Source organism: Lagopus muta, chromosome 18 (assembly GCF_023343835.1).
Source record: "Lagopus muta isolate bLagMut1 chromosome 18, bLagMut1 primary, whole genome shotgun sequence".
Lineage (NCBI taxonomy): Eukaryota > Metazoa > Chordata > Aves > Galliformes > Phasianidae > Lagopus > Lagopus muta.
The window spans coordinates 257,887-279,470 of NC_064450.1; the positions used below are offsets into that span (position 1 = coordinate 257,887).

At 40.7% G+C, this 21,584-nt stretch overlaps 1 protein-coding gene across 6 annotated transcripts in view; it reads right to left on the bottom strand.

Moving 5' to 3' along the window:
* The window catches only part of GAS7 (growth arrest specific 7), a 106,150-nt gene that overhangs the window by 9,258 nt on the left and 75,308 nt on the right, over window positions 1-21,584 (bottom strand). For 5 of the 6 annotated variants that reach the window (XM_048965530.1, XM_048965529.1, XM_048965533.1 and 2 more), the window contains 5 exons: window positions 15,648-15,722; window positions 10,808-10,886; window positions 7,464-7,592; window positions 5,376-5,499; window positions 1,913-1,992 (listed from right to left, as the gene is read on the bottom strand). In XM_048965530.1, coding sequence (XP_048821487.1) covers window positions 1,913-1,992; window positions 5,376-5,499; window positions 7,464-7,592; window positions 10,808-10,886; window positions 15,648-15,722 — 487 coding nt within the window. The other variant, XM_048965534.1, reaches the window with a different exon arrangement.

The following is a 21,584-nucleotide window of genomic DNA, read 5'->3' on the forward strand; positions in this document are numbered from 1 at the left end:
CAACCCCATGGTCATGTTTTGGAGTTGAACTCTGTGCTTGCACATTGCTCCAAATTGCAAAGAAGCAGAGAGAGCAAGCAAAAGAATTCACTTCATCCCGATCCAAAGGACAGAAAAAAAGGCTGAATTCTTTCCAAAACTGAGACCACTCAGGGAGAGATAGGAGACATTATCTTTAGGGATACTGTAAGCAAGAGGAAATCTGTTTCCGGCAAAAAGCTTTGCATGCTATGTTGCTAGCACCAGAAGTTACAGTGAATAGATGGAGAAGCAGGTGACTGTGTTGGGATGTATGACTCAGAGGGCCTGACTATTTTTAGTCTAACCAGACCCCTAAAAGAACAGTTTTATTTGTTACAGATGACAGGCTGGGACAAGTCTCCACCTAGCTCAGCTGGCAGTGAGAGGAGCCCAGCAACATTTCAGTTATAAAGGAAGGTAGTTTCTAAAGGAAAGTAGTTTCTAAATTTCTTTCTGAATTTTTCTGCCTCCCTCCCCTCTAGGAGGCTCAATTAAGTCTGTGGAAGGGCAGCATGTCTCCTGGATTATGATTCTGCTACTGGGTTTTATAATGATGTATATCAAGACATATTTTTACATGATCCTTAGCTTGCATGTCCCCACCAACCAACCTGCTGAGCAGCCTCCAGGCCACGACTTCCCTCTAAAGCTAAGGAACAAACCTTTAGATTCTCCAGGAACCATAAAAAGAGAAGTGGCCAGTAGGCAGAGGGAGATGATTCTCCACCTCTACTTTGTCCTTGTGAGGCCCCATCTGCAGCGCTGCATCCAGGCCTGGGGCCCCCAGCACAGCAAGGATGTGGAGCTCTGGCAGTGGGTCCAGAGGAGGCACTGAGATGAGCAGAGGGCTGGAGCAGCTCTGTGTGAGGAAAGGCTGAGGGAACTGGGCTTGTTCAGCTTGGAGAAGAGAAGGCTCTAGGGAGACCTCATTGTGGCCTTCCAGAACTCAAAGGGAGCTTACAAGCAGAAGGTGACCAACTTTTTAGACTATCTGATAGTGACAGAACAAGGGGCAATGGTTTTAAACTGAAAGAGGGGAGATTTAGGTTAGATGTTAGGAGGACTTTTTTTTATCAGAGGGTGGCAAGGCACAAGCACAGGCTGCCCAGAGGGGTTGTGGGTGCTCCATCTCTGGAGGAATTCAGACTGGGTTGGACAGGATCCTGGGCAGTCTGATCTGCTGGCTAGCAACCCCGCCCAGGCAGGAGGGTTGGAATAGGAGGGTTGCTTCTTTATTATGAGGAGTTTGATGCTTTGTTTTTGTCCAGTGAGAAAAATATTAACAAAAGATGCTTTTATTTCCCAATTTTGAAAATAACTGGCTATTGTCTAAGGAATTCTAAGGAATGACATGAGAGAGAGGAGCCCTTGTGCTGAAGCATATGTATTTCAAGGAACACTGAAAGTAAAAGCCAGAAGAGCATTTTACCATTTTGATGACTAACCCTGAAGGTAAATGCCCTTTGGGTGAACACTGTGAGCTGTGCTGATCTTCAGAGAAGTAGAGCAATAAGAAATTAAATTCTGTCTCTTCTAAGCTGGCAATACTCATGGGAAACAAAAATTCATTAATGCTTAGTGTATTTAGTGTATGTGTTGTGTGTCTTTTCATTTTCATTTCTTTGCTCCTTGGTTATTACTTCATCCTTCTTGGTGAAAATTCCAGCATTCTGGCCTCTAAGAAGTTCTGAACTGGTTTTGAGCCTTCTGCAAAGGAACTCTGCAAAGAAATTATTTCTGCATTCTCCAAATGATGTGAGTTTTTCTCAGAACTAAGAATGCAATATACCAGTGGAGATTATTCTCCCAGTGCTTTTTCCTGCAACTAGTTCAAGCTACTACAACCTGGTAATGTTATAAACTTAAGACGCTACACAGAGTTACTACATACCAGAGTGGTGGTCACCATTTCCTCAAACCACTTGGACTGGGCTTGATTGTAAAGATCCACACAACGCATCAGGTCATCTCCTGAAAAGTTCAGGACAGCAGCACATTAATTCTTTCTGGCCAATATTATGAAGCTTAGAATGAAGTTGTTTCAAATATGCATCCCAAAGTTTTGAAGTTCAGTCCTGGCAGAGCTGAATACAGTTGCTGCACGGTACTCTTTTGGCACAATAAAAACAATTTCAATGCAGTGCATGCAATTATGTTTAGTACAAGATCAGGTGTTGGAGGTGAGGAACTAAAGTGAAGTGGAATTAAGAAAATTTTAAAAGGAAAATCTGAACACTAAGTAATATTTTACAAAATAAACTGAACTATGAAAGTTACTACAGTTAAATTAAAGCTGGTCATAGACAGAAAATTGTACCAGAAAAAACAAAATAATTAAAATTGGAAATTAATACTAATGAGTCATGGAACTATAGGACAGTAACCCTAGTTATCCTATAGTAGAATAGTAGCTAAGACTGCATTCTAACATGAGCTTAAAAAAGGAGAGCATCAAGCTCTAGGTGCCTGAGATCCAGTGAAGCTTTTTTTGCAGCAAATTGAACCTTGCGCAGTCTATAACTTGTTTTCCTGAAGATGCATAATTCCAGTCCATGCTTCCTTTCTTGTCCAGGGCAGTACCACAATAAGGTGCAATTAGTGCAATTTTTCCTCCATTGCAGCACTCTGCTCTGATATAGAGGGTAATGTGGGTAGGAAATCTGTCACTTTCAGATACTACTGCTTTCTGGCTAGTAAATTCTCTTTCTTAGTTATGTCTTCACAAATGGTTTAATGACTTAGTCTGGAGTTCAAATTCTTACTGTTCTTTTAGGTGCAAAAATATTTTTATATACAAACCAGGGCAGAATAAAGAACTGTGAATGGGATAATATAGATCAAGCAAGTGTCAAATAAGTAAATCCATCTAAAAATCTTGCACAGACTCAATATTTAGGGAGACAACCAAAGTCTATTTAAAAACAAAAAAACAAAAAATGCACTGAGATTTCAGGACTTAAAGGCTAAGCTTTCAGGAACAATGTGTGTGCTCCAGGAGACTCCCTAGGTATCAGACTGGATATTCTTCACCTACCTCAGTAAAGCTGAGAGACTACACAGCCAGGAACATGAAAGTCACAAAGCACATGACGTGAAAGCGAAAAAGCAACATTACTTGTTAGTAACATGGCACTGTAGAAAGGGTGTAGTTTTAAGGAGCATCTGAAAATCTCAAGTCATACATCCACTTGCAGCTTGCCTAAGTTCAAAGCTAGATCAGTAACACTGCATGCATCACACGCACCTCAGCTGGGCTGCTGCATAGCCATATGTGTAGGACAAGGCAAGTCCTCCCACTTCCATGCACTGCAACAGTGGCATAAAGTCTGGTACAGTGATGGGGGGACTCAAGCCAAACTACTGGTTACTCCTATTTGACCTTCAGCTATCCCTTGTTTGTTCAGTAAACAATTAGTAAATAACTATACAAACAATTTCTGATGATCAAAGCAAACAGAGGTTGTGAATTTTCAGGTGGACAAACTAACAACATTGACCGAACAGTCTCCTATCACCAATGAAGCATTTGTTCCTCCTCAAATGGTTCTCCATATACACGAACTGCAAATGACTATTACTAGTGTCATCAAGACCCACACAGGCTGAGAAAGCTCAGAGTTTTAGTACTGTAAAGCACCACTCTACCACAGGACAGACTGTGAAGTGATGAACTATGGAAACCACAGTTAAAATGCATTTGTAGTAATGTTACTAACAGTACTGCATAGGTCAGCTTTACAGGTCTCAAGAAAGACAGTTTCTAATGGATCCCAGGAAAGTGATTTGAGTCTCTGTAAAAAGTATGCACAAATATAATCAAGTAAGTTTTGTCTTCACTACAGTGTAACACGCACTACTATATCCTCAGTATGTGTTGAACAGAAATCATTTTAATTGCTTAATTAACAGAAGAAAAAAAAAAGTTTACTTTCAAAGAAAGAGGTAGGCAGCATAGCAAGCACCCACACCATTGTGGGTAACTGATTCAGTGAGTAACCAAGGAAGGAACTACAATTTAAGGAAGAAACTTCACCAGCTGAGCAAAGATCTGTAACTACCTTTGACAGGAACTTCAGAAAAGCTGAAAATTCAAACACTGTACCCCAAGCAACTCTGTAAATAGAATCAGTTCTATGGGCCTTAATCTTGCAAGTACTCATGACCCTTAGAAAAAGAATAAAAGCTAAGACTGCACTTAGTTTGAGCTGTAAACAGCACTGTTTCAGCCAGAAATTGAGAAAAAAGTCGTACTGTGGGGTGGGTCATGCTACCTTCATCGCTTATAAGTGATGTGTAGAGAAGAAGCCTGCAGTGAGCCCCTCTGAGATCTCCAGGGGCTAAAAGATCTTCGGTATAATATTTGAGCATACCTGAAAAAGTGTGAATTTGCAGATCCATAATCACACCAAGGAAAGCCCCGGACTCCTTGCTGCCATCTGGATGCCCTAGCTGATAGGTGGAATCAGGCTCCTTCTTTCTTGTTCTTCCTCTGGACCCATAAAACTTGCCTTCCTGGTTGCACAGTAACCCAGCTTCAACAGGAGCGATGCAGAGTAATCTTACCCCAGAGCACCCCATAATTTGCTTACATTTCTTTGTGGTTGGAGAGCTGTGTGTTTAGATCTCTGATTTGAGAGAGCCTAAACCATAGATCTGCTGCCTTCTAGGCAAGCACCAGCCTGCTACATGAGTGGCAATAGGTCTTGTGCTGGCAGATTTTTCAGCTGAACTAAGTACAACCTGAATAAGTCACAAACCTATTTTGAAAACCCTAAGGAACTTAAAAACAGAGGGGTCAGATGGGAGACAGGCATCTCATTATCTCAGCACCATCAACATGAAGGCACAACTCAAGCGTTTCTGTCTGAAACTAAAGCACATAAGCAGGCTAACTACACTGAAACTGGACACTAATTCCATTTCAAAGACACTTCAGGCTATGACAAATTTCTTTAACTCCCACTTATAAAGTTTAACAATCTCTGTTACCTCAGCACAACTTCACAAAACACAAGTACAGTTCTACAAAACACTCTCCTTTTAGTTCAGTTATCAAAATCATCAATCATTTCCTGATGTCATATTAGAAAAACCTGACTGCTTTTTCCTTTGAAAAGAATTCCCTGCTTCTAAGGTTCATTGTGGGAGAGATGGACTAGATGACCTTTAATGGTCCCTTCTGATTCAAATGATTTTATGATTCATTTCTAGATTACACTGCTGCAGTCTTAAAAACATGAAACACGTGGATGGACGGATGGGCAGTTAGATCCCAGTTATCCACACCACGATCTCCTAGCTGGTTCCCCAGTGCTGCACTTACCTCCCACTGTCTTACAACTGCAGGTACTCACCTGCCTGAGTAGACTTCCGCCTTGCCTTTTTAATTTCCTCTTCTGTCTTGTTGCTGAGCTTCACCTCCAGCTGCTGTGTTTTCATTTCCAGATCCTTCTGTCTCTCTGTCAAGGCTTTCCGGGCCTTGGAGTAATTAAAGGTCATATTGTTTACATGAAAAGAGCTTCCACCTGCTTTCAGCCCTCAATGACTTTTTCATGCATGTGTCAGTAAGAAGTCAGGGATTTTACGTAAAACTGGGCTCTAACTGGCATTCAAGTTCCTAGGACATCATATGGTGTTCAGGGAAGGGTCCTACCACCATACAGAATTTTTCACTGATGAAACTGCAAAATCAGTGACTTTCATGTCACTGTCTATCTGCCTCACTGTACCAAAAGGCATCATCAGACTGTAATGTTCCCTATAACTTTTTCACTCTTTCTGGAACAAAGAGGAGCTGAAACTACTTCCAAATCTCTTAAGCAAATACCTCTTACATATGCTTTTTTCAGAACAAATTGAAGAATTTCAATTACATTATAGAATTTATTTTCAACTACCTTCTAGTTTCAATATACATTTATCAGCAACTTTAACAACAGGAAATTTTAGACTTGCTTTAGAAAAACTAATTCAGGTCAGAGACAACAATAGTTCATAACATAGAAATCAATAACCTGAGACCTGTTTACAACTAATTACTTAAATCACCTTAAATTTCTTCAAGGTTTTAAGACCTGATTTATCAGTGTAATTACTTAAATTATACAGGTAAATCAGCAAATTGTCTGAACAAGTAATCCAATACCTATGCAAGTTGTCTTCTCATTTGCTGAAGTTGCCTAAATACATAAGGAAAACTTGTTCTGCCTCAACTGTTCTGCTTGTTACAAAATAGGTCACGTTGTTCTTTCTCAAGTTAGAGTGCCAAAAACTAAATTTGGATGATCTGTTATCACCTTGCAGTTTTCCCACATCACACCTGAGAGTAACTTAAGATGCTCTCAAAGCACTGCCTGAATTTTTCATTTCAGTGTTAAAGATAGTAGGCTTAGTTTGGCAAGTCACAAGAGGGAGCTGCAGGAAAGCAATCTGGTGAGAAGCAATGTGCTTCATCTGGCAAACTGCAGACACAGCTTTTTTTTTTTTTTTTTTCTTTACCATTCTTTATTCTCAAGTCTGTTTATTCTGATTCACTCTTTTCAATCTCTCTACTGTCTTCTGATTCACCTTTTTCAATACCCCTACTGAAGACTAAAGAAAAGTGCTTTCTCTGAATATATGCAGTCTAATAATCTTGTCTGTCCTGCCACAATTTTGCCCTTGAGCAAACTTTCTCATATGCACTCTGATCATAAATGGAAGTCCACACAACCTCCTGGGTTAACTGAGTGATATGTTTTTCTTTCCACGTCATACCCGAGAGCATGCTGGGTGAAGATTCCGTGACAAAGAACCACACAATGTAGCCCAAATATCTTGGCAGCTGAGCTTACTTCCCAACAGCTACTCACTAGAAACCTCTTTTCATAGGCACAGCTCTATAATCATGATCTCAGCTACCTACTGAATGCTTATGTTAAAACAGTACCTGAAACTAGGGTGCTGCTGTTTGCTGTGACACAGAAAACCGGTACTGGGAGAGTGTCTGCAAACTGCTGTGTCAAGTTTGAGCTAACTTTTTTGACCATCTGCTTCTATTGTCCAAGAGGATACTGAAGTGGATGAGCTTTTGGCCTTTGCTGTTCTAATGCAGTGTCTCTTAGATTTTGAGGGCAATATATTTGACTTCTGGACACATATGAGCTAAGAATATTTCTACCAAATATGTCAGAAATAAGTTATCGCAAACTGAAAAAGAGCAGATGCAACAAAAAGCTAGCTCAGCAGTAACACAGGAGCACTGGCTACAGCTCTTAGCTTCCCAAAATTCAGCTAAGTAGCAAACCACATCTGGAACCCAGTAAAGCATAACCAGTAGCAGAAAGCACTCAGCAGAAATCTTTGTGGCTCCTTGTGATAGAATAGAATCTTTTCACAGGGCAGTTGTTTTTGTGTTCCAGACAGCAGCATCTCAAACTCTCCAGTTTGTTCTCCACTCCCACCTTTTCAACAGCTGCATAGCGGCTGGCCAGCTGCTTCCTTAAGTCTGCAATATGGTGGTCACACTTCTTCATGTCTTTCTTAAAGTTCTCTCTGAAGTTGAGCAGGGGTTTCTCTACCTCGCTCTGAAGCTGATGAAAAAAAAAAAGGAAAATGGTATTAATGAAGAGTTCAGCAGTAATTCCTGGCTTTTCTGCTGATCAGAGATCAAGACAGAGTAAACACTACAAGCACTGCAGACACAGGCAGTATTGTACTAAAACATTTCTCTTGCCCAAGTCAGCTCTGAGTGATGCTACTACAAACATCACCTCCTCAAAGGACAGCTCTGCTAAGAGAATATTTACTGAGGGAAGCAGAAAGACGTACATTTTGCTTTCCTCTTTCTCTGTTAAATCCTCTCTTCTCTTGCATGTAAGATCAAACTTCATGCAGTAGCATGCAGTGCTCCAATTCTGATGTAACTGATGCAATTTACACACCCAAAGAACACAAACAAAAGCCGCTAACCCTGACTGCAGTGAAGTGACTCAACACACTGAGGTTACATGTCTGTATGTACTGGGAAAAGGGATCCATTAACGGCCCATTTTATCTATTTATTTCTGCTACGTGCAAGGGAGCCTAAAGAGAAGCAAGTCTCAGCAGTTAGCTGAGTCCCTTCAAATAATGGTAAGAAAACCACAGTGAAATGGACTCAGGAAAGACCCACTGAGACCACACCTGTGACTACAAGTACAGGCACTTAGCTCTTACAATCCAGACTTTACAGTCCGTAATTCTCAATTCTGATAGAGTCTGCATCCCATTGCTCTGTAACTTTCTCATACATATACATGGCCTTGATTTTTTTTGGAAATGCACTCAGAAGGGATAAGGACATTTCACCCTCCCAGAAGCAACCCAATACTTTTTTTCTATCATCCTTCCAGTGCAGGTGCCGCGCTCTGCTTATGCAGCTGAGTTTGGTCCTCAGTCACTTCTCATGGACCAGTGGAGCATAATTAAGTAGTTCTTAAAACCAAGTATTTTTTGCTTTCCTGTAGAACTATTTTAATGGAGAAAGACATTTCATTCGAGTTCAGTACAGCCTTTTGACAGAGAGATGCTACAGAGATAGCCTAGGCCACACAGCACTTACTAGAGAAGTTAATAAAGCTGATGTTGATAAGGCAGCTGGAGAGTAGCACCAAGGTGATTTAATATTGCCTACAATTACTTGGAAGTCAAAGAGCCAAATTCTTCTTTGTAGGGCCAGGCAATATCACAACAGAGAATTTGTGGCCATTATATCTTTGGAAGGTTCAGACAGAATATTGATTTTAAAACATATCATAAGAATGGTAGTGGAAAACTGGTACAGAGTGAACAGAGAGGTTGTGAAATTTCTATCCTTAAAAGGTACTCAAGATTTTGCCAGACAAAGATGTAGCTGACTTGATCCACTGTGGGTGATAACGTTTCTCTCAATGGGAATTTGGACTGGAAAATTCCAGATAATATTTTTATGACCCTCTAGATATGATGACCCCTAGATATGATGACAAGCTAATAAAGAGCTGTTCGCAGCTTTGTGGTCCAGCTCACCTGTACAAGCTCAATACCTGAGGTACGAATGCATATCTGTGCCAGTAGCATTTCCACTGCTGAATGAAAATAAGAACTGTCACAGAGAGAATTTCTGCATGGCTTCAGTGGCAACTGAAGAGGCAACGTATTATAATTGATAGAGATGTCTGTGTGCAAACGAGTTTGAATTAGCTGAATAGTCAGAGAGCCCTTCAGATCCCTCCATCAATAAATGAGTTAACCTGAGCAAACAATCCAAGATGAGTCAATCAGCCTTGGTAAGAAAGACAGAAACCTGACTCATCTGATCCAATCAAGCACTGCTGTGAAAACCCTCAAGAAAATCCCCAGAGCCAGAGAAAGCAAACAGAAGAAATTTCAGTAAACATCCTTGACCAACAGAAAGTTAAGGTTTTTATTACATGCACTTAATAATGAGATTGGAAAATTCTGAGATCCCCAAAACAATGGGAAATGCATCAAGAGGCTCAAAATGCAAGCAAGTAAACTCTCGCCATTTTTGCGTGCTGGACATTAGAGAAGACTTTTCAGTGACAGCAGTTATCTGCTCCGTCAGCACTATTTCCAGAATGGCTGGTAAAATACCACCATAACCAGACCAGTCCATCATTACTTAAACTATGGTACATGCACATCTTCTCTTCTAGAGCGGAACTCACCTCCTGGAGCTCAATGAAAGATAATCAACTGGAGAAGTGCTTCAATCCCATGACAGCCTTCATGAAGAATAGATATATGCACCTGTGTGCGTGTACCTACAATTGCCATTCCAGTCTCTACATGTATCACTAATGCCATAACACCACACTTACTGAATGCCTCAAGAGCAGTCACCATCTCCAATGTATTTGCAATCCCTCCTCACGTGACAGCATCTTCACTGTCAGGTTTAGTTTTGATTACTCTTGGTGTGCCCTGCATTGTGCCAGCACTGACGGATTTTGTTTATCAATAAGAAATGCAATTACTACTTTTAAGATTTTTTTTCTGAACATAACAGCAATAATCAGTATTTTTAGAAACATCATGTTAATGAAAGAAAGCTGGAGTTAGGAAAAAGCAGTTAAAGGATCAGTGTTGAGTTCAGAGGATGCTGCAGGAGCTTCTGTGGAGGATTTAGGAGCAGCAAAACAATAAAAGAATCCTATTCACTGCTTGACTACATTTACATGTCATTCAGGGTGCACCTCCTCCCATTGGAGATCAATTTGGGAGACCAATAGGGAGCAAAAAGTATTTCACTAATTACAACCTTGAAGTAGAAGTTTGAAGCAGAGCAGTGGGTTACCAGGGCAGCAGTTGGTTGCCTGAGTAACTTCTGCATAATCACTTACTGCAGAGCTATAATGTTCTTTCAGAACACGGCTGTTGTACTTAGATATGTGCATCTATATTAAACTTGATCACCCACAGAGGTGAACAATTTAAAAGGATGCAAGTGTATGTCACATGTGGTGGGAAAAAAACAGATCATATTGTACAAGCAACAATTTGCATAAGAAGTCTTCTTGGGCACTACTGGATAGAAGACCTGAGAATAACACAAAGTTCCCACTGCCCTTTTCAAAAAGGCTAACAATATGAACAAGTCATAGTCCTGGTTCTCTTCCTTGCAGACAGGTAAAGCAGGTTCTTGGTGAGAAACCGAACAGTATTATTTTTGTTTCTTCCTCTAGAGAAGTAATCTGTACAAACTCAAGGCAAGTCATCAACTAGAGGGCAAAGATTTTTGCAACAAGGAAAACAAGCCATTTACCTTAGAAGAAAATTTGAGATGAACCTCTGCTTCATCAGCGAGACTCTTCTTCAGCTGAGCCCAAGCCTCTCCCAGTGTGCTGGAAAAACACAGCATAGCAACGATCAGTGCAGTTTTCTGAACATCCTTACATCAAGATTGATCAGACAGCTTCATATGACACAACAAAGATTTGTAGCATACCATGCTCTGCAAAATCATGGAACAGCGACAGCAGAAATCTCTGAAGATAACTGGTCTCTTTGACCAACTAATCACATTTGCAGTGTATGTGGAAGACCTCTGAAAAGTGATCATAATCACCTCCAGTTGCAGAGATTCCACAGTGGCCTTAAGAAAGATACTCTGCTATCTGATCCTTAAAATTTTAAACACATATTTACCCAACATTTATTAACTTTTTTTCTTTTTTTATAATTAAAACAGATTTTCAAAAGTGTGTTTTTTCCTTTCTCTTCTACCTCAAACACTGTCATGGTTGTGTGATTTTCGGCTTTTGGTATTCCACATCATAACATCATGTGGGGCACTGGGACTTTAACTGTCGATGCTCAAGTCCTGGGTACCTGCCCTGAAGAGAAGAAGAAGTACATTCCCCAGGGGACCTTGCGGTCAGGGAGAGAAGGTTTAACTCCTGGCAAAGTCGCCTGATTTCTCTTTCTCGCCTGCCCTTCGTCATGGGCGCTGCTCCCGTCTCCCTGCTGCTCAACTGGACTGTGCATCTCACCTCAGCGTTGTGGTGAGGCCTATCCACCTTTCGGACATTCTCTCTCTCATTATATTTGATTTATTAGCTTCAATTCTGGTTATATTGTATTATAGTGTGTTATCTTGCATTCCGATAATATACTTAGTAAATTAGTTTGTTTCTCCTTAGATCGGTGCTGCTGTTTTAATTATTTTGGGGTCCCCTGTTTTCTTTTTGTTCCGGAGGCGCGGATCTGCAGATACCTCCGCCCTGCTCGTCACGGAACCGGGCCGAACCAGCCCGTAAACCGTTGACACAGAGTCGGTGAGCAAGTAATTCTAATTTTCTGTGCAGAAGCTGTTAAGTATTTGAAAAATATTAGGTCCTTTCTCCCACCTTCTTTTTCTTTTAGACAAGTTATTTTCTAGACAGTGCAATTTTAGGTACAATCCTCTATACCATAGATGTCCAACCTTCTGGTTTGCCTGGGCCACAGTAAGTGAAGATTGTCTTTGCTGCATACAAAATATATACAGTAGCTGTACTATATAAGTAAAAATTTCTTTTAATATTTTTCATTAAAACAAAGACAAAAAAAAAAAAAAAAAAGAGGGGGGGAGGGGGCAACAGAACTGTAAGACCAGTAGGATATTTGACCTTGCTTTTGTGAACCTAATGCATCAGTCTGGTTTGATGGAAATGGTTGAAATCTTAATGAGATTTTTTTTATCTAATTTTACTCTTCCTGAAAACATCTGTTCACAAACGTATCTACACTGTCAAAAACACTTATTGGGGAGATTTAGATTGGATATAAAGAAAAAGTTTTTTACAACAAGGGGGTGAGGCACTGGCACAGGTTGCCCAGAGATGTGGTGGATGCCCAGTCCTTGGAGACATTCAAGGTCAGGCTGCACCAGGCTCTGAGCACCTGATCTAGCTGTAGGTGTCTCTGTTCATTGCAGGAGAGTTGGACAAGATGACACCTAAAGTCCCTTCCAGCTCTAAGGATTCTGTGGTTTTCTACAATTCTACAGAAGTGATGATATGAATAAGGTGTGATTGTGAAGTAAGAGATATCTTTCTCTGGGAAGACAGATAAAGTCCAATAAGAGTCATGACCAAATCCGATATGAAAGCTAGGCTTCATATTTTTTGCTGTTCATAGGACTGTGGAGTCATTAGCCAATGTATGAAAATGTACGAAATGATTTTTCATAACTTCAGCTTGCCATAATTTTTCATTTTGAACACTGTCATGGTAGCACAGATAAGTTGATTTCCGCCACAAAGACACATGTTTGACTCATTTAAATGAGTAGTCAGATCCACCAGAAAGCTGAACCTGTGAGCTGTTCTTCATCTTCAAGTTCTGGCACAAGTTTTCCTTTGGATTCCATGGATGACTTGGTTTCATTTCACAAATGATAAAATCCTGTTGGCATTTTACCTCTTTCCTTCAGAGAGGAAATGATGATCCCACAATGAGCATCCGCACTTCTAAGGAACTCCTGGGATTAGTAATTATTCAGTCCCCTGAACTTCGTGAAATTCACAGCTCTCATGATAATGTAAAGTGTATGACACGTGGGTCTCAGTCACACCATGTTTGTGTGGCAGGCCCCAGAGGTGGGTCAGCCCCGCACCGTGCCCTCACCTGCACAGAGTTCCACTGTCACCTACAGTCTGTACTTGAGCTACGTGCAACCAACTCATGACAAATATTGCTAAAAATCACACGATAATGATAAAGGTTCATGATCTTACGAGGCTGCCCAGGGTTGTGTGTGGCCCACAGGCTGGACATGCCTTCATTAGACCCTATCCAACAGCCCAGATTCCTCTTAATGTGTCATAACAAGAGTTACATCATCTTCCAGTTGCTAAACTGGTCACACACTATCTTGTATCAGACACTCTTCTGCAGATCTCAATGCAATTGCTTTTTTAGACAACAGCATAAAGTTGTTGATGAATAAGCTTGTGATTCAGTATAAACAGATCCTTCTCCCACAAACTGTTATGTAACTGTATCTTTCACATCCTTGTGGAAGCATAAAACCTGTTACTTTTTCCTTACTGAAATGAATTTCAATTTGTTTCTTCAGCTCATTTCTCTAGTTTACCAAAATCATTCTGAAATGCAATCTTTTCTACAAATTTTACGTCAGCCCTCCTAAATTTGCCTCATCTCTGATTTTAATAAACCCATTCTTTTTTCTATCACAAATCATTAACGAATATATTGAAAAAAAATCTAGACTTGAGACAAAATTTGTGGACTCTCAATCTACAGCTACTCACACAGCTAAGTGCTAAGTATGATTTCTTCCCCAGTTTTGAACATCAGCCTTTTAACCCATTTTTCTTGCCTGCCTACAAGAACCTCCCACTGTCAAAAGCTACACCAAATTAACAGCTATGATGCTGATTCCTTCTTCCACAGGGCCTGTTATTCTCATACTGGAGGTATTTGGGTTGTTTAACATCATTGGTTCTGCATTTATCCACAATAATTGCTCATCACTTTGTTTTCCACTAAGTGCTTTTAGAAAGCTTGACTGCTTGTTCCATCACTTTCTCAAGGTTATATAAAGCTGACTGATCCACAATTTCACAGCTCCTTCTTTCTCTCTCCCTCAACTCCTTTTCATATTTACACATCCCTAGTAGCATTAAAAATTCCCCATCATCTGTAATTTTAAAATAAAGATCTGTAAACTCTTAATGTTGCTCCAGTGAGTTGAGTCCTCTCAAGCATGGTGGGAAAATAATAATAATATATATTACTGTATATAATATACTATATATATATGAATATAAAACTATAATGCAGCAATATTATATATACATATGTATATATATTTACAAAACATAATTGCTCACCACTTGCAGACCAATGTTCAGCCAGTCCCCTAACCAACTCCCCACGGCTTTATAGTGTTCACATAATGTCATTTGGTATGGAATTATCCCTTTGGTCAGTTTAGGCCAGCTGTTCTGTTTCTGTCCTCTCTCAGTTCCTTGTGCCCCCTAGGCCTCCCACTGGCAGAACACTGAGAGAAGCTGCTAACAACTAAAACACTGCTGTTATCAACATTGTTTTTCTCCTCAAGCAAAAGCACAGCATAATATCAGACTCTATGAAGAAAATCAATTCTGTTCCAGCTGAAACCTGGACATAAGTTTAGATGCTTAGAGAAATAATACAAGGCTGACCTCTTGTATATTGGAAGCAGAGAAAACATCTTGTGAAGCTTCACTCCCAATAGAATTAGGGTGAGGACAGTCATTTGAGTAGTGATAGGGCAAGGGAGGGCAGCTTTAAACTAGAAGAGTGGAGACTGAAATTAGATATTAGGAAGAAATTATTTACTATGAAAGTGGTAATGCAATGGCACAGGCTGCCCAGAGAGGTGTGGGTGCCCCATTGTGGGATGTATTCAAGGCTCTGGGCAGCCTGAGCTAGTGGGTGACAGCCAGCCCAAATCAAGTGCTGGAGCTTAGTGGGCTGCAAGGTCCCTTGCAACCTAAGCCATTCTATGATTTCCAGCCTCAGATTTCAGTGGTGGTATCTTCAGGAGTGGTATCTTTTCACTATTACTAAAGAAGTGTAGTCCAGTCAAAGCACATTGCTTATTATCTTCTTGATAATTTCTTAAGTGTTGCTGCTGTGGTTTGCTCTGCAGTCTTTGTTAAGGCAAAAAAGTACTGGTGCCAGAGACATCCCAATGCCAGGAAAATGAAGAGCGTTCCACTCTTCGTCAGCAAGGCCTCTCTGATTCTTCCCTTTCCAGCAATGAATATGTTTTCAGCTGCATATTTATTCTATACATTCCTCCATATTCAAAGTAACTTAGTATGTATTCATGCTAATCCCTATGTGAAATACTGCTGGTCCCAACAAGGATAGCATTAAACACATCAGAAATGCAAGGTTTTATATAGGTATTGCTAAAAATTTACCATGAATATCTTCAAAATAAAAATATTCCACACCAATTCTGTCTTTCCCAATACACTCAAAATGCTAAGCTAAATAAACTTCTACTGAATGGAAAAGCTCAGGAAGAATGCCTGTATCTGTGTGGGAGAAATGACTTTAATGTTAAAAATTCTTGTCTTCTGCTAAAGTCACAGAGAAAAACTTACCCTTCTTCCTGAGCAGCCAAGGAATTCTGAGACAGTTTGGACAGGTTCTTAGCATATTCCTCCTCAATCTTTATCCTACACACACACACACATAGAGAAAATAGAAAGACAGCAGTAAATCATTATTAACCTAGAAACCCACACACATAGTTTAAGGAAAATCTCTGTATTTGAAGGGATCTTGCCACAGGAATTTTCCTTTTAATCTTCAGTGGTTGGCACAAGATCTCTCTCTCCCTTCCATATGCTAAAAATGCGGTGTCAAGAACATGCATACACGCAGGAGAGCAGATGTGATAAAGTTAGAAGAAAAAACTACAGTTCTGGAGCACAAATAACAAGGACAAAGTGTTTCCAAGGAACAGCATGAACTGTCTGCAAAATTTGGGCTCACTCGAAAAGTGTATTTCTCAGTGTACTGCTAAAGATGAAGTCATACATCCTTGAAGCCAAGATAAGGGGATGCAGCTACAACGAAAAATTCTGAGTGAGAGTGAGCAATGTGACATCATCAGCTATCAGGCTATAGTCAACCACTGGAGAATGGTTTCTCACAAGAAGATGTGACCTGAGGAGTGTAAGGAAGACCTTAAAAAATCACCAACAGCAAGCGAGATCAACTCAATCTAATTAAAGACAAAAATCAAGCGGAGACATGGTATCAAGTATCCAGTACATAAATGGCTTCTCCATGTTTGCCATGGTCCCTGAATCTGGGGTGCTGGACTTCACTAGTGACACAAAATGCTTCCTAATTGCTGTTACAGATGACAAAGCTGGTGAATATGTGGCAGATGCTTCTACAACCAGTGTGCAGGAGGGCAGCCCATGCCTTTCACCTACCCACCCAGTGCTGAAGCAGGGTCCTGATCCTTGTCTGCATTCACTCAGCAGCACCATTCCAGTAACAGCTGAACTTGCAAGCATTGGTGGGAAGGAAGAGTGAAGCTGTTGACACTGTAGGAATGGCTGCAGGGAGAACCATTAAGCAAGGTGATGGGGTAAGTTCTTACTGCACATCGGGGAGGGGAGGAACAGCTAGTGGTTCAGAGGTGACATGAATCACACTTGAAGCTGAACTCCAGCTCCCCTGATGATTTTCACCTAGTCAAACATTTGCAAAGTTCTCCTGACTACGAACTGCTTTGCCAATTTTCAAACAAGTTTGCTCAGTTTAGCACCTCTGATGAAGAGCAGTGTGGCACCCAAGTGGATCAGCTCCTGATTCTGTGCTGAACTACACACAGAAGAAAAGTGAGACAGAAGGTGGGATATTTGTGGCATACCAGACTGCAGTAGCTAGCTGAACACACATTCCAGTGTGTGGTGCATTCAAGACAAAGGGATCCTTCTGACTAGCTAAAATATACCTAATATTCTGGGCTGATGAAAATATGGTGTGGATGTTACTCTGAGATGCAGCTGGCTGAGACCAAGGTGATACCCAGCTCTTTGCAGCAGTACAGCAGAGCGCAACTACCAACCTCATACAGCATAGTGAGTTCTTTTTCTCTCCACCCTCTCAGCACAAAACCAGCCAGCTCAAGACCAATTTTACAAGAACACTACTAATCAGCTCTGCCACAAAGAGGTGTCAGTTCACAGTTTTGTCAACAATCAAGTTGTGGGCTGTCCACATCTTGGTCCCCATTTGTAGGTCACTGGTCAGACTGCAGAACCAGCAGAATGAGTCAGGGCCACCAACAGCACCATAGCTTGTCTTCCCTCACTCAAAACTGTATCTACCAGCACCAATTTAAAACATATGACAAAAGAAACTTATATGGCTAATTCTGCATCAAATCACAGAATGGTTTGAATTGGAAAAGCCTTTCCTGCCTGTAATATGGGGTTGGAACTTGTACTGTCCAATACAGCCTGGCCTCTGTGGATGAGGCATCCAGTTTCACCTGTGCCACTGCTTTACTATCCCCTGTAAAAAAATTCTTCCTAATATCTAATCTAAATCCACCCTCTTATAGTTCTAAGCCATTATTCCTCGTACTATTGCTACGCTCCCTGACAAAGAGTCCCTCTCCAGCTTTTGTGCAGGCCCACCTTAAGTGCTGGAAGGATTCACAGGAATGACCTAGTTTCCATGTCAGCGGATCCCTGAGCCTGGCTTCCAGCAGCCCTGTTCTAACAACGGCTCACCTTCACTCCACCCACCAACACAACTTCCTACACCCATGGCACCAGGAATAATAAATCCTGTTACAGAGTGCCAGAGAAAATCTGCAAGCAAGATGAATGGCATCTAGCTCCTGGCAAATGTGAAGACTATCTACGAAACACTTTCTGTGGAGTCTGGAAAGGACAAAAGCTCATAAAAAGAAAAGCAAAGCCTGCAGAAGTCCCATCAATCTCACTTTAGGGCAGAGAGAGAAGTACCTTCTGAATCTCCAACCTCTGTACTGAAAGACAAGTGAGTAACATCTACAACAACCAAAATGTATTTTATTCAGTGCTCCCAAGCACAAACTATTCATTTGTAAGAAACACAAGTGTAATTGTGCAGTCAAAATAAATGCAGGACTGAAGTCTCAGGATACAAATAAATATATAATTAAGAATTAGACACTACTAAGAAGGCAAGGAAGAAGGAACACTACTGGAGTCAGTAGTTCCTCAAAGAATTATAAAAAGGTGAACTGGTTACTGTGCAACAGCCTCAAGACAAAAACGGCCCCCACTCCAACCTTTGGCAAAAAGACCTTAAAGACTTTATCTTCAGTGGAAGAAAACAGCAAGACAAAGTTATACCTCAAAAATGGAGAAAACTGTTTGCTGGCCTTGGCCAGTTTACCTACCTTGAAAATACTCAACTGTGATCATTCTGAAACACCAACACACCAGACATTACAAGAGTCCTTAGATCTGTTTGAGTACCTCAAAAAAATCCAATTTTTGCAATTATTTCAGCTTCAACACAGACAAAATTAGTTTTCTTGTTTCCACTAGCTTGTCTGAAAACATTAAATATTTCACTCCAGAAGCATCAATTTTTGAGCATATTTTCATGTGTATTGTCTTAATTTTTATTTGTTCTCGTTGCTCTTTGGATGTTTATTTCCTAATCTTTCTTTTATTTTTTTATTTTTCTTTTTCTTTTTTAAAGTACATTGTGTGCTCACATTCAAATAGTTAAGAGTTTCAGTCCTGGCATCCTACAGTAGATAAAGAAAATCCAGAGAGCTACAATGGGAGGTAAAGATGATCTGATGCGACTGCCATGTAGGAAAAAACTAAATAGATTATGACAACTTAGAGAACGCAGAGAAGAGGTGATAGAGGATACCTGACAGACATCTAAACAACTGTCACTTGTGTGAAGACAGTGGCTAGGAGTCTTTTTACACCATCAGTTGAGATTAAAAATTATCAGACAACAGAATTACTTTTTGTGGCACGTAAGTGCACTGAAGAAAGTCTTTGCTGTAAAACATTACCACTGCCAAAAAACCAGACATGTTTGTAAGGATTAGACAAACAGTGGAAATCAGTTTTACAAACAACCTGCTGAACAAGGCAGACCGAATGCCAACTCTAGTTTTGGCAATCCCTACACAGAGACTGGGAGGATAAAGGCTCTGATGGTCTTTTCCTAAGCCCTGAATACTGGCATGCTCAGAGTAAAGTTTCTGGGCTACAAAGACCTTTCACACAAGCAGGGTAATGGCTGTACACTCTGTTTCATTTCTTGTAGTTAAATAATCTGATATTTATTTTACATTTTTCCAATCACAACTCAGCTCAACTAAAAAGTGTGAGTGGCCAAATACTGAAGAGTGCTGTTCCTTAGTTAATAAAAAAACCTCTCTCCTAGTCACTCTGAGAGACTAATGCCTTTCAGTGCTGTTTGCAAGTTTTCCTGGCTTTTCTGGAGTGCAAATTACTTGAATGCAAATGCTGGACCATATCTTCAGTTCCAAATTAAAGTAATTATTTCCTTCTTTCACACCCAAACACTTGATCTCTCAGTTCACCTCTCTTTACCTCTTCCCATCCCTTCAGTCACTCTAGTTCCAAAAGAAATGCTTTTTTACCATGTGCCTGCCACTGTGTTACACAGCCTGCTACCAGGATTTCCAGTTATTCCATTATTTACCTAGTTTCTGCCCCTCCTCAAAGTGTATGTCACAATGCAAAATCATGGAGACCTCATCCCAGCTTCCTATTTAGAGCTATCTTTATTAGCTGTCTGAACCTTAACTCCAGAAGGCAGTTTTTAACAAATGCAGAGTTTTCTGCACTTGAAGCTTGCAGTTAACCATTCCAAAACGGTTTTAGTAGCAGTAGCCTAGTAGATCATCACAAGAATCTTACCATAATCTCTTTCATTTTAGCCAGGGAAGTTAAGGCTTCCCTGAAGGCCTGAGCTCTCACTTCCTCTTCAGCCTGACATGCTCCTCCATTTCCGCACACAGCAATCTTCAATCATTTGTCCCACATTGGAGAAAAATATACTCAACTTTTTGTAGCTCCTTTCTAGGCTCTCTCCAAACTCAATACCAAAGCCTCTTTGTTGCCAGGACACAGTGAATCTTTTCTGTCCTTTCTTCCACAACATGCCTATTTCTTTCTCCAATAATGACACAGCCATGCCTTTTCCCAGAGTCAGAACTGGTCTCTCATTACTCCAGCCCAGCCTACCTGCATTTCATGCCCAATCTGCCTCTCTCTTGAATTCTCCCTTGTTTTCTTTCTGCTAGATTTCCATCTTAGACTGTGTATAACCAAGATGTTATAATCACAATATAATTGTGTATAATCAATAGATATCAAAATGTTATAATCGCAATATAATCAAAAGAGTAAGGCAAAGCAAACAAGGATCACAAAAGAGAATAAGTGGAAGAGCTTACCCTTGGGTTGAGCTCACCAGAAGACACCAAAAGAGGGGATCTCCAGAAGAGATCCTTCCCCTCTGGTAGCCAGCTCTTAAATAAGTCCAGGAGGGGTGGAGCCTGGCTCCACCCCTTCTGGCAGCACAGGTGAATTGCCTTCACCTGTGCTCCTCTGGCTGACTCATGGCTCACCTCAGGTGATTAATCAGAGGTTCAGGCCGTGACTCAGCAGTTCCCATACAGACTGTTTTCTTCAGATTTCTTTTCCCTGGCTATTTCCATCATTATTCTGCTTGCTTTCTTTCCATCTTTTAGCTTAGCGCATCCATTTCTCAATTTTTTCCTCTGCCAGCTGGTATTTTTCTCTGCCCACTGCTCACATTTATTCACGGATCATACAGGCAACTGTCTCTTAGACTGTCTTATACCAAAAACATCAGGAACCAAATATGGATGCCAGGCACTCTGCACCTCCTACATCGGGCTGTCTTCATTGACTATGCTGTACTTTGTATAGCTGCCATACCCCTATTACTGCTGCCGCCATACCTCTCTATAATTAAAAAAAGAGGGAGGAATTACCTACAAGTTTTGCTCACTCAAACTACACCACAACCTTCAATGTCCATGTCTGCTTCTCGCCTTGTTCACTGCTTCCACAGCAATGAACCATCAGTACAACAATGCTGTGACGTAGAAGTGGAGCAGGAAGACAACATCAGCTCAGCAGGAAGCCCAAACAGAGAGGCAATAGCTAAGGACAGCAGCTTCTTCACTGATACAACTGCCTCAAAGACAAAACATGCATAAACACAATCTGACCTTCTCTTGAGATTAATAATTTGTTCCCTATGAACGGTTCTGACAGCCATCCTCAAGATGACTTATACGGTCTTGGACACATGACAAGCAATTTCAAATGATAGCAACATTACTCGTAAGTAATGTCACACAATCTCTAGTATCTGATTGAACTGTGTATCTACCGTGTGGCTGGTGCTCAGCGCACCTACCATGTTAGCAGAGCAATGGACCATTAATACCATTCTAGCATTTTTTTTTGCTATTAATATCTCTGTTTATAATTTCA